The sequence below is a fragment of the Grampus griseus genome (assembly GCF_964374135.1).
Source record: "Grampus griseus genome assembly, chromosome: 4".
NCBI classification, from domain to species: Eukaryota; Metazoa; Chordata; class Mammalia; order Artiodactyla; family Delphinidae; genus Grampus; species Grampus griseus.
Genome location: NC_138997.1, coordinates 122,482,814 through 122,495,224, shown reverse-complemented (window position 1 = coordinate 122,495,224; position 12,411 = coordinate 122,482,814). Strand labels below are relative to the sequence as shown.

General features: G+C 35.4%; 1 protein-coding gene across 1 annotated transcript in view; it reads right to left on the bottom strand.

Moving 5' to 3' along the window:
* Positions 1-12,411, bottom strand: part of USP53 (ubiquitin specific peptidase 53) — a 64,752-nt gene that overhangs the window by 15,808 nt on the left and 36,533 nt on the right. Inside the window, exons 9-14 of the mRNA XM_082653093.1 lie at positions 12,152-12,301; positions 7,674-7,836; positions 7,026-7,178; positions 5,537-5,683; positions 3,847-4,585; positions 2,693-2,769 (exon numbers count right to left, since the gene is read on the bottom strand). Of these exons, the coding sequence (XP_082509219.1) occupies positions 2,693-2,769; positions 3,847-4,585; positions 5,537-5,683; positions 7,026-7,178; positions 7,674-7,836; positions 12,152-12,301 (1,429 nt within the window). The remainder of the gene's footprint in view (positions 1-2,692; positions 2,770-3,846; positions 4,586-5,536; positions 5,684-7,025; positions 7,179-7,673; positions 7,837-12,151; positions 12,302-12,411) is intronic.

The following is a 12,411-nucleotide window of genomic DNA, read 5'->3' as shown; positions in this document are numbered from 1 at the left end:
TTGCAGCAGAATCCATAAATATAATAGGCTATATAATATCTCTATCAATGAAAAACTATCAGTGAGATAATTACAATGGCATTGTTATAGATTTTAATTTCTCTACCATCACATAAACTTGTACAGACTAATATTGAAAGCTGACTTAAATGTCAAACAAAATATGAAAATAAAAAATTTTCTAAGGGTTCTTAACTTTGTAAAAGTCTTTTACCTATGGATAGAAAGTCATTCTTCAGGTCAATAATGTAAGTGTACCCCCATTTTATAATTAAGAAGTAGGAGAAATCCAAGAAAATCATACCAAGCCACAAAAAATTAAACTGTGCCTTACTGAAAAAAAGGAAAAAATCCACGCAGGGCCAGTTTTTAGCTTGGAAAAAAAATTCCTATACCCACTTTAACATGTTCTCAAAGACTAGGGGAGGGAAATACACATACAGATACCATAAGGCATGAACTTTAATAAAGTTTCCCTAAGCAAACACTAGCTTAAAGAACTATGGTAGGCTTTGAAGTTTATTAAACAAGAAATAATTTTAATGTAATGCAATTTATGTAGTTAAATAAAACGTGGGGTACATAAAACCATAACAAGATACCACTTCACACCCATTAGGATGGCAATTCTCCAAAAAAAAACCCCAGAAAATAACAAGTATTGGTGAGGATATGAAGAACTTGGAACCTCTGCACTGCTGGTGGGAATGTAAAATAGTGCAGCTGCTGTGGAAAACAGAATGGTGGTTCCTCAAAAAACTAAACAGAGAATTGCCACAGGATCCAGCAATTGTGCTTCTGGGTATATACTCAAAAGAACTGAAAGCAGGGATTTCAGATATTTGTACACTAATATACACAGGTGCATTATATACAATAGCCAAAAGGTAGAATCAACCCAAATGTCCATCAACAGATGAATGGATAAACAAAATGTGTTACATCATATAATGCAATATTATTCAGCCTTAAAAGGAATGAAATTCTGATACGTGGATGAACTCTGAAGACGTTGTGCTAAGTGAAATAAGCCAGTCACAAAAAGACAAACCCTGCATGACTCCACTTATATGAGGTACCCAAAGTAGTCAAATTCAAAGAGACAGAAAGTAGAATGGAGGTTGCAGGGGCCAGGGGAGGGGGGAATGGGGAGTTGTTTAATGGGTACAGTTTCAATTTGAGAAGATGAAAGAATTATGAAGATAGATGGTAGTGATGGTGGCAAAACAATGCACATGTACTTAATATCAGACAATGGTAACTTAAAAATGGTTAGAATGACAAATTCTGTGGTGTATATTTTACCACAATAAAAAAAATTAGTTTTAATTGGCTACATACATACTATTTCATATTAAGTGGGGAAACCCAGAACAAAGCTATTATAGCAATGCACTCCTAACCATCGAAATTTCTATGACCTTGTGTTTTTATTAATATCAGGAAGCAAGCATCATTTTATAAAGAGCACTGAACTTGCAGTTATTGTTCAGTTTTTACTGACTTCTGCTGTTGATTTCTGGCCAGCCTTTTACTGTTTCCTGTAATACTTGGTTACCAGACTTTTATCAGATTTTTTAAACAGGCGAGACATTTTATATGGGAAAGGAAGGTTATTTCCTTAATATAAGTGTTTCCTTCTGATATTATACCATTTGATGAAAACAAAATAATTAAACATTTAATAATATTCAATATCTGCAACCTGAAAAATAATCTCCACAAAAGCCTTAAGGATGATAAAGACTAAAAACAAACTTTAAAATGTGTTCTTCATGGCTATTTTTTATCGTGAAAAACTATAGCCCTTCTAATCCTCTGAATTCTAAAATTTGAAGACAATGACTTTGATTCCAACCTCAGTAATCCCCTTGCTCATCATTTTCCTTGATCCCTGTTCCCCAAATCCTTCAGGTATAACCTCTCAGTAACAATGCCGAATTCTGTAGACAAACATCTAGTTTTCTTTGCTTCTGGGCCTCTATGTGTTGCTAACAAATCGCCTATAATAATGTCACACCATTACATATTTATTGTTTCCGAAGTGAACTTTTCTAGCAGGCTGTTTATCAATTTTTCTATCTGTCCTTAACGCCTGTGGTAGACATTAGGACTGCTCATACATATTGCAGTGCACCAGCAAATTACCCTTTTCCACCCTCTTTGAAATTAGGCCTAGCTGTTAAGACTTGCCTTGGCCAGTCAGATGTGAGTGGAAGCACATTTATCACTTCTGGGTTGAAAGTTTTAAGAGCTTACATGTGATTCACTATGTGTGTCCCCTTCAATCTTCTCTCCCCCCAGTACTGCAATGATCAAAGAAGTACTGGTAGAGATGGAGTCCCATTAGCCTCAGGCCCTGAGTGATTACTAGGAAGAGACTTCATGCTGACATTCACAGGACACGTGCTGTGAGCAAGAAACAATCTTGTACTAAGACATGGAGATTTTCAAGTTGTTACCACTGCACAGCGCAGAACCTAGCCTAGCCTGACTGACACACTTTCCCTTTTTCCTATTCCCTGAAGTAGCTATTCCCATCTTTTAAGACTTCAAGCATAAACTCTCCCAGCTTCCATCCTCATTACTCATAAACTTATCAGTGACAGGACTGTCCTTAGCTTCTTTACTCGTAATACCATGATTTATTCTTTACTGCTACTATGATAATATATTTAAATAAAATTTTTACCTTCCAAGTAGTTTTTGCTCTGTTGGGAGGTACAGTTCATACGATCTATGTTTAGATTGCTTGTCTTAATCTGGTTGCTAGAGAATAGAATAAAACACACACCAAACACATCAGCTATAATGGATTATTATTTAGTTTACCCCAAGAAAAAGAAAGGAAATAACATTTGCTAAACAATTATTATATACCATGTGCTGTTCTAGGGGATTAATGTACATTATTAATCTACATCTCACAACTTAAAATACTTAAAAGGAGTTGTTATCCTCATTTTTCAATAGGAGATTAAGGCTGTGAAAGTCAAATTAATTTGCCCAATAATTAAAATCCAAGCCTATCTGATTACAAAGTTCTGATCTTTCTAATACCCTAGGCTACCCCTTTCGAAGAAGTATTATGAAATTACCCTGCAAAGTAAAAAAGCTTCCCAAGTCTTTATTACAGTGATTATTTCGGTAAAACATGAGCGGTCGCTTTTTCTGGCTTTTCAACAATGAATGTAATAAAACACCAGCTAACATCAAATTAAGATGCTTTAGATCGATTAAGAGCAGAAATAGTGGCTAAATTGACCTAAGTGGTGGACATGTTTTAGAGGTTACACAAAGAACTGCAAATAGACTGCTAACAGTAATATAATAAATGATTTCAGAATTAATTAAGAATTAATTGAATACAAACTTAGTTATTTGGCTGTATTCTTTAATACTTGCTAAAGGAAAAATATCTCTTTCATGGAACTGGGTTGTGACAGAAGAAAATAACCCTAGTTCTGAGTTACAAATGTTAGAAATGGGATAATGAACATTAACTAGGTTGAAGAATTAAACAATTAGCTGAATGACTGAGATACACCAATTTAAATCTATGGTTTAAAACCTGTAGTATATATACATCAATAGCTTTTAGTGGCAACAATGATAATGTATTTTACTTTCTAAACTTCCCCAAAATAAACAGTTGTTATTTTTGGAATCAAGAAATAACTATTAAAAATAGAAACTTGAAATATCAAATAACCTGCAATATCCCAGGATACTCTGAGCTCAAGCTCTTTGCCTTTCATTTAACTGACCCCAACCTTTGAAAGTTACTTCAAATAACTAAAAAGAGAGAATGGTGGGGGGAAATTATTCACATAACTTGTGTATTACCTGAAGGATGCGGTTTCTTTAACACCACTGATATCCATCACTGCACCATTTCCATCGATAACAGGTGACTCCAAATTAGCAGAGCCATTACTGATATGATCACTGCTTTCATATCCAGACTCTGTCCTTTGCATCTGCCAATTGTCACCATGAACTTTAGTTTCTTTGAGGGCTTTATTTTTTTCTGCTCCTTTTCCATTAAATTCAAGGGAACTCCTGCTTCCTGTTTCCTGCTTCATTTCATCTTCATATATAGTCATTAAACATTTTTGCTTTGGATTCTCTTTTGGACAACTGTTAAAACTCTGATCTTTGCTACATTTAGATTTGTTACTAATATTTGATTTATGTCTTGGACTATGCTGCCTTTTTTCACTTTCATTAAAAATACTATCGACATTTAATGTTTCTCTCATAGGTTTCCAACCTCGATTTCGGCTTTTAGTGCTGCCATTACAGCTGCTTCCTTTATCCCTAGAATCTTGGCTACTGTCTGTATCATATCCAGTACCACTGTCACTCTTAAATTTGCCAGTTATTTTCTCTCCTGAAGCAAGAATCTGGGATTTACTTGAACTTAATGTTTGTGCAGAAGCTCGACTCTGATGGGCAATTCGGTCATGCTTACACGGTCCTTTTCCTTGACTATGATATAGATGTGGATTCCCATATTGTCTAAAGCCATTTGGGGCAGGAGGTGATCCAGACTTGAAATGTGGAAGGTCTTCATTAACCAAATCTTTAAAAATAAATAAAAATACAAATGAGCTACTCTTCAGAGCCACTTTTTAGTCACAAGCCAAATACCTTGTTTGAGAAGAAATGTTAAACAGTAATAAGTAAATCATAAAATAAATGGTTATATAATTATTTTAAAAAATGATCTCTAAAGTAGATGATAAGATAATTACAGCAATTTTAAAAAACTATTCTATCTCATTCATAATTAATAAAAACCATAAAAATAAAAATATTTCCCACCTATTATATTGGTAAAGATTTAAAATTTATTAAACCAATTGCTGCTGGAAACAGACATCTAATCACTGTTGGTGGGAGTGCAGACTGTCAAGTATTTTAGGAGGACAACTGAGCCACACCTACCAAAGTTGAAAATAAATAAACATACCCTAAACCCAGCAATTATTCTGAAAGAATTTTATGCTAATGGCTGTATGCAAAAAGTACCTGTGAAAGGATTTCACTGCAGCAAGAATCTTAAATCAAGTTCTAAAGTCTAGCAATATCGGTTAAATTATACTATGTTCATAAAGAAAAGAGCATAAAACCATAAAAAGTAAGACGTGCTCATAATGAACTGGAAACTATTAACAGTGGAACAGAGTGAAGGTCAAGGGTTGCAGGAAAAGAAGTTCTTTTCACTTAATTTTATAACCTTCCTTATTATTCGAATGTACCATACGGGTGAATTGAATTTATAGTTAAAAGTAAAGTTGAAACATAAAAAACACAAGTATTCCAGGCTAGAATTGAATAAGAACTAGGAAAACTTTACATTTATAGGTTTAATAGGTATATTAAAGAAATCATACTAAGATACATAATATCTAAATAAATATATATAATATATAAAGAAATTATATTAAATTGTATTAAATTATAAAACTTAGCTTTAAAATAAGATTTTAGCTGCCCCTTTTCCAATGAATGCTGTAAGTTCTTAATTTACCTCTATGTCTGCCCAAATCTTTTCTTTGTCCCCTTTCCAAATCTTTCCTTTGTGAGGAAAGTAAGTTTTTCTGTTCAATGGCTTTTAGAGCACATTCTCTGGAAATGTCTTTTATTTTTTCCCTTTGATCATTGTGACTTGACTTAACTGTAAAAGAAACCATTCTTTAATAATGATACAGATCATTTTTCAAATTGCTCAATAAAAGTACAAATTGAACTATATTAAAATTTAAGATGCTATATATTAACAAAATACAGATTAAACTATACAATGAAATCATTTTTATGCTTAACTAAAAACTCAATGTGATTTATGCTGACACTAGAGATGCAAGCTGTGTTTTAAAACTTCATGTATAGCTCTACAGCGAATGTAAAGGAAAACAAGAGAACTTTTCTTGAAATAATGAGAGCTAAAGGTAACTGAGTGGTTAGTATGTGTCAGGCGCTATTCTAAGTGTCTAAACTCATTTATCAATACTTCTCAGAGGTGGGTACAATTACTATCTTCATTTTGGATTCGGAAACAGAGGCATAGAGAAGTTAAGAACTCGCCTAAGTTCACATAGCTTGTACGTGTAGAACCAGGATTATTAACACAAATTGCCTGGCTCCAATGTTTGTGTTCTTAAACACATACAGTTTCTAGTAAAAGTAGGTATCTTTGAAAAATAGATAATGGCTTAATATAAGAGTATCAATAATACATAAAATGGAAAAAGTTCCATTAAGAACTTTTAAGAGCATTTATCGTAAATGGTAATTGTTAATGCTGAATCTTATCACCCTTGATTAAATGGGTTACTTTTAGGGTTAGACATTATTTCATTAATATATTTAAAAGTTCCTTACAAAATCATCCTCAACATCCACCCACTTAGAGTTTTGCATATTTCTAAACCATAACTGTACATCATGCTGTGATTGTTTCATGTTGGACCCTAATCACAGATCTTGGATTGTGAAAATTAAAGTTGTGGAATGATAATAACAAGAGACAGTTGAATAAAAATGAGGTTAAAAATAAATTACAACTATAGTAACTTCAAACTATTGTTGCATTCACTAATACTACATTTAATTTTGGCATATGAGCCAAATTATTAACTGAATGTTTTTCCTCTACAAGTTAACAATTAACTCCTTGAAGGAAAGGCCATATCATAGCTTTCTCTGGTGACAGTCCAGGTTGCCTCCACCCTATTACGTACAGCCTTGAGTGAATGGAGAAACTCAAACACTAGTCACGTCAAACTGTTCAAATAAAACTATAGGTCTCGGAGAAATGCTTAAGTCCAAATACAAAATTTTGTTTCTACTTTTTATTTTCTTTTCATGGCCAAGGAAAGCTAGTTAAGGACTCTCCTCTTGGTCCTTACCAAGAATTACAGATTCAGTAAGTGAAGAAAGAGGGAAGCTTAACTATGAAGAGAGGGGGAAGCTTAACTATTCAAGGACGATGTAAAAATGACAATTTAAATACATACCTGTTCCTCTACTGCCACTTGTTTGAATGTGGCTCCGATTAAATGATGAAATACTATCTGCTTGAAATTTTTGATTTTCTCTCTGTTTTGTCTGATCACCAAATCCATTTTCTTTTGAATTCTCCGACTTATGAATTGAGGACTTTTCACATCCTTAAAAAGACCAACAAAACTGTATAATCCCCTTCCTCCTCTCCACCAGCAGAAGAGATATTTGAAACATCTTTTCAGACATTTTTAATGATATAGAGAAAATTACTTAAAAACTTAGAGGACTGACATCTTTTAAGGACTTCTACATGCTTTGTAGGGCATTCAAAAATGGCCTCGCTGCTTTGGACTTTTCCAGTGTACTAACTCACTTTAAATCTCAATATTTACTGCTAGTAAGAGCTACCAGCCAAGTATCCCCTCCTGTGTTTGTGTGACCATAGTCGTGGGTGGCTGCTGAAGGTGCTTCTGAGGCCACAGAGGAGGAAAGGTTTCTTTATAAAGACTAATTCTAAGTATTAGAATTTTCCTGAACTCCACTTTACTGAAACTAAATTTTGAAATTATCCTCAACATTCATTTCATATTCAGTATATTAGTATTCCTAGTGTGATTGTGATAACAGAAAAACACTAAAAAGAACTTTTAAACAATTACCTATATTTTCTGCAACGGATTTATGAGGTGACCAGTTGATGACCTGCCTGAGCGCATCTTCAGTGGAAACTGCTGTGCCATCTGGGTTTGCGTAAAACAAAAGCAGTGGTTGGAAGTGGCATCGGATACACTTGGAGACCACATCTTTCCATCTAGTTCCAACCTTAAAAAATTACAAATGAATAGAAACAAAACAAAACCTTGTAATCAATGTGTTACATGAAAAGGCAGAGACTGAATTACTTTGTATATTAAAAAATTTTAAAGACACTCAGACACTAGCAGTTCAACTGTTCATCACACTATATGATTAATTTTATTTAGTAACTAGTCTAGATAAAAATCATATAAACATTATCATTAAAAAACTGATGGGCAAGATTGTACACTTTCTATATCAAGATCTAGATTACCAAAATTTTAAAGGCTTTGTTCATACATGTTGACTGACTTTTGACAAAGACTTCAAGCAATTTAATGGGGAAATATAAGAGTCTATTCAACAAATGGTGCTGGAACAACTGGATGGCCGTATGATGACTGGATGGCAGCCGCTGCTGCTTCTACTTTCAATGGATTCCAGAGACTGACCATCTACTATGTGACGTCAGGGCCAACATGGCAACTGATGCAGCAAATCCAGAACCACGACTTCCCACTCGGAGTAGAGGAGCAGGATGTTGGCACTCTGCCTGTGTCCTGTGCTTGGGAGAGTGGAATGAAACAGCACCCAGAAGCCTGTGCTTCAGCTCATATTAATGTGTAGATACCATTCTTGTAGCTGTTAACTGCGAGTTTAGCTTGATTTAAGGGTTTGGGGGGGACCATTTAACTTAATTTCTGCCAGTTTTGAGATGTCTATGTAAATAGGGTTGGCACAGATGCAACAATGTGTAAGACTAGGTGATGGGGTCACACTTATCCGTGTTCCTATGGAAACTATTTGAACATTTGTTTTACATGGATTTTTATTCACTTTTCAAACATGCTACTAAAGTGTGCCCCTCAACTGCTGAGCAAGCATTTGTAGCTTGTGCATTGGCAGAATGGGCCAGAAGCTTAGTGTTGTGACCTGTTTTAAAATAAATAAATAAAGTATCTTGAAATAAAAAAAAAAAAGATATTATGCCTAGCAAAGGAAGCCAAACACAGAAAATGTCTATTGTAAGAGACCATTCACATAAACTGTAGAATGAGATCAATGATTTCCTGGGACCCAGGGTTGGGGACAGTAAAGGGACATGACAGGATTTTCTGGAGTGATGAAAATGTTCTATACAATGATTGTGGAGGTTAAACAGGCATGTATACAGTTGTCAAAATCCAAACTATACACTTAGAATGGGTACATTTTAATGTTTGTAAATTATACCTCTATAAAGTTCATTTAAAAACAAAACAAAACCAATGAAACAAAGCATTCTAGAATATTCGCTTTTTATTAGAGAAGGGGTCTTTAAAAAAATTTGAGGAGTTTGTTCAAATTACACATGTTTACTTTTTTTTTTTTCCGGTACGCGGGCCTCTCACCGCTGCGGCCCCTCCCGCTGCGGAGCACAGGCTCCGGACGCGCAGGCCCAGCGGCCATGGCCCACGGGCCCAGCCACTCCGCGGCACATGGGATCCTCCCGGACCGGGGCATGAACCCGCGTCCCCTGCATCGGCAGGCGGACTCCCAACCACTGCGCCACCAGGGAAGCCCCAAATTACACATTTTTAGCTGTTTACCCCCTTTACCTGGGATTCTGAGATACTTGAAGAACGAGAGTAGTTTGAAAACAAAAGAAACCTGAAACTCAGAGAGTGACTACCCAGTTCTTCCTTCAAATTTTGACAATTTAAACTATGAGGATGCAAAATAGGAGTGCCAAAATGTTGCTGCATACTGACTCAAGATGGAACTTCTTAATAAACTGCCATATCAAAGTACTAAGTAATTCAAGCAAAGTGTGGACTTTAGAATATGAATTTCCAAATTTTTTCACTGGCTTTATTGAATATAACTTAATAAAATAAAACCATCCAATTACACTGTACAAGTCAGTGAGTTCTGCTAAATGTCTACAATGATGTAATCCTCACTTCCAAAACTTTCCCTGTACCCCTTTGCAATGCCTGGCAACCAATGGTCTACTCTGTCACTTTGTGTTTTCCTTTTCTAGAATTTCACATAAGCGGAATCATATTATTTAGCTGTTTGTGTCTCACTTCTTTCATTTAGCGCAATGCTTTTGAGATTTTTCTACATTGTTGCATGTATCACTAGTTCATTCCTTTTTATTGCTGATTATTATATTCCATTGTATGGTTGTACAACTTCTTTATATTCACCTGATGATAGACATTTGAGTTGTTTCCAGTTTTGGTTACTATGAGTAAAACTGCTATGAAAATTGAAGTACAAATTATGTATGGATACATGCTTTCACAGGAGTGGAATTGCTAGGCTGTATGATAAACATGTTTAAATTTATAAGAAACTGATAAACTGTTTTCTAAAGTGATTGTTCAGTTCTGCGTTTCCATCAGCCTCACAAGAGTCCTTGTCAGCTCTTGGTATGGTCAGTCTTTTTAATTTTAGGCATTCTAATAGGTGAGTAATGCAATCTCATTGTGAATCAAATTTGTACTTCCTTTGTGCCTAATGATGTACTGAATATCATTTCAAGGGCCATTCATGTATCTTCTTTGGTGAACTGTCCAAATCTTTTGCCCACTTTTTAATTGATTTGTCTTTTTATTATTGAGTTTAAGAGTTCTTGGGCTTCCCTGGTGGTGCAGTGGTTGGGAATCCACCTGCCAACGCAGAGGACACGGGTTCGAGCCCAGGTCCGGGAAGATCCCACATGCCGTGGAGCAACTAAGCCCATGCGCCACAAATACTGAGCCTGCGCTTTAGAGCCTGTGAGCCACAACTACTGAGCCCACGTGCCACAACTAATGAATCCCGTGTGCCTAGAGCCTGTGCTCTGCAACAAGAGAAGCCACCGCAATGAGAAACCTGCACACCGCAACAAGGAGTGGCCCGTACTCGCCGCAACTAGAGAAAGCCCGCACGCAGTAACGAAGACCCAACACAGCCAAAAATAACTAAATTAAATACATAAATTTAAAAAAAGAGTTCTTTATATATTCTGAATATAGGCTTTATTAGATATATGCTTGACAAATATTTTCTCCCAGTCTATGGTTTGTCTTTTTATTCTCCTAACAGTACCTTACTGAAGAGCAAAAGTTTTGACAAAGTCCAATTTATCAGCTAGTTTTATGGTCCATGTTTACTGACTGTTATTTAATAAATCTCTCTACAGCCAAACAGCAGTTTTAACCTTCTTATCTGATATGTCTACTTCTGTCATTTTTGGTCTTTTTTTTTCCTAAGGCAATTTAATATCAGATCTGGCCTGGAACTGACCTCCGAGATCAGTTATTAGTATGAACCCTCGTTTTTGAGGTGCTGATGAAGTTTCTGAGAGAAAAGAAGGTGTGCTCCATTTCCCTTCTTTGCCTGCTCACCCCATTTCATGTGATTTGAAGAAATGAAATGGCAGAGAAGGTCTGTTGTTACTGATATTCCTTCAGGGCATGGGTCATGTCTTCCTACTTCTTTGTATATTCGGTAATTTTTTAGTGAATGCTACTTTGAAATGGCATATTGAAATTTCACTGAATTTTACATTTTTGGCTATTGAACTATTTTGTTTTCCTTTTAAATTGTTGACATGTAGTTATGTGTTATGTCATATGGTATCATCTTGGCCCTTTGAAGGCATCATTTTAAGCTTTTTATGTCAGGTCCAGAGCAATCTTCAGTCTAGGAATAATTTAGCCCCACCATTAAGGTGATATTTTTCTGAGGATTCAACTTGATGTCCTGTGTATCCACTCTTGCTAGTACGGATGCAAACTATTCTAGCCCCATGAGTTTAGGGAATTGTTTTCCAGTGGTCCCTTCTGCCACCTTGTGCTCATTTACCCTACAAATGGTGGATCACTATTCAGCCAAAGATTAAAGGGGATCCCTCTGCCAATCTCCAGGACTTTCCCTCTGTGCAGCTTTCTTTCTGGTAATCTGTCCAGCAAATTTTAGCCATCTTGGCCTCCCTGAACTCTAATTTCGGTTTCCTCAACTCAGTGAGACTACTAGGCTTTGTTTGGGTTCTCCCTCGCTGCACTGCAATCCAGAAACTACCTCTAGGCAGTAGGCAGGGATCATTGTAGGGTTCATCTTGTTGGTTTCCCTTTTTTCTGTTCAACTGCCTGTCGTCCAGTGTCTAAAGTAGTTGCTTCATCTATTTGGTTTTCTAATTTTTAATACTGGAGGGCTTTAAATGATGCTATTATAATTAAATTCACTTATTTCTATTTTATATAAATACATATAATAATTATTTTATATAATTATTTCATTATTATATCATTTATTCCTAAAAAGTAAAAATCACAATAAATATTCCAGTTTGTAAAGCGTCACTTACCTCTTTCACATTTGCATCATCAAAAAATACCCATTTGGAACTCTTGGTATGAAAAGCAAAGGCACAGTAATGTCGGCTAGTGTAGCAAATCATGCCAACAAGGTGAAGTTCGCTATTTTTGGCATTTTCATCAGTAACCCTATAAAAAAGCTGTTTAAAAATAATGTATATTTAATACTGTATCTTTTTTAAAATGAGGAACAATTATTTGATGAGTCATGCATTTGATTCTCTATGAAAAATATTTCTCATGCATACTG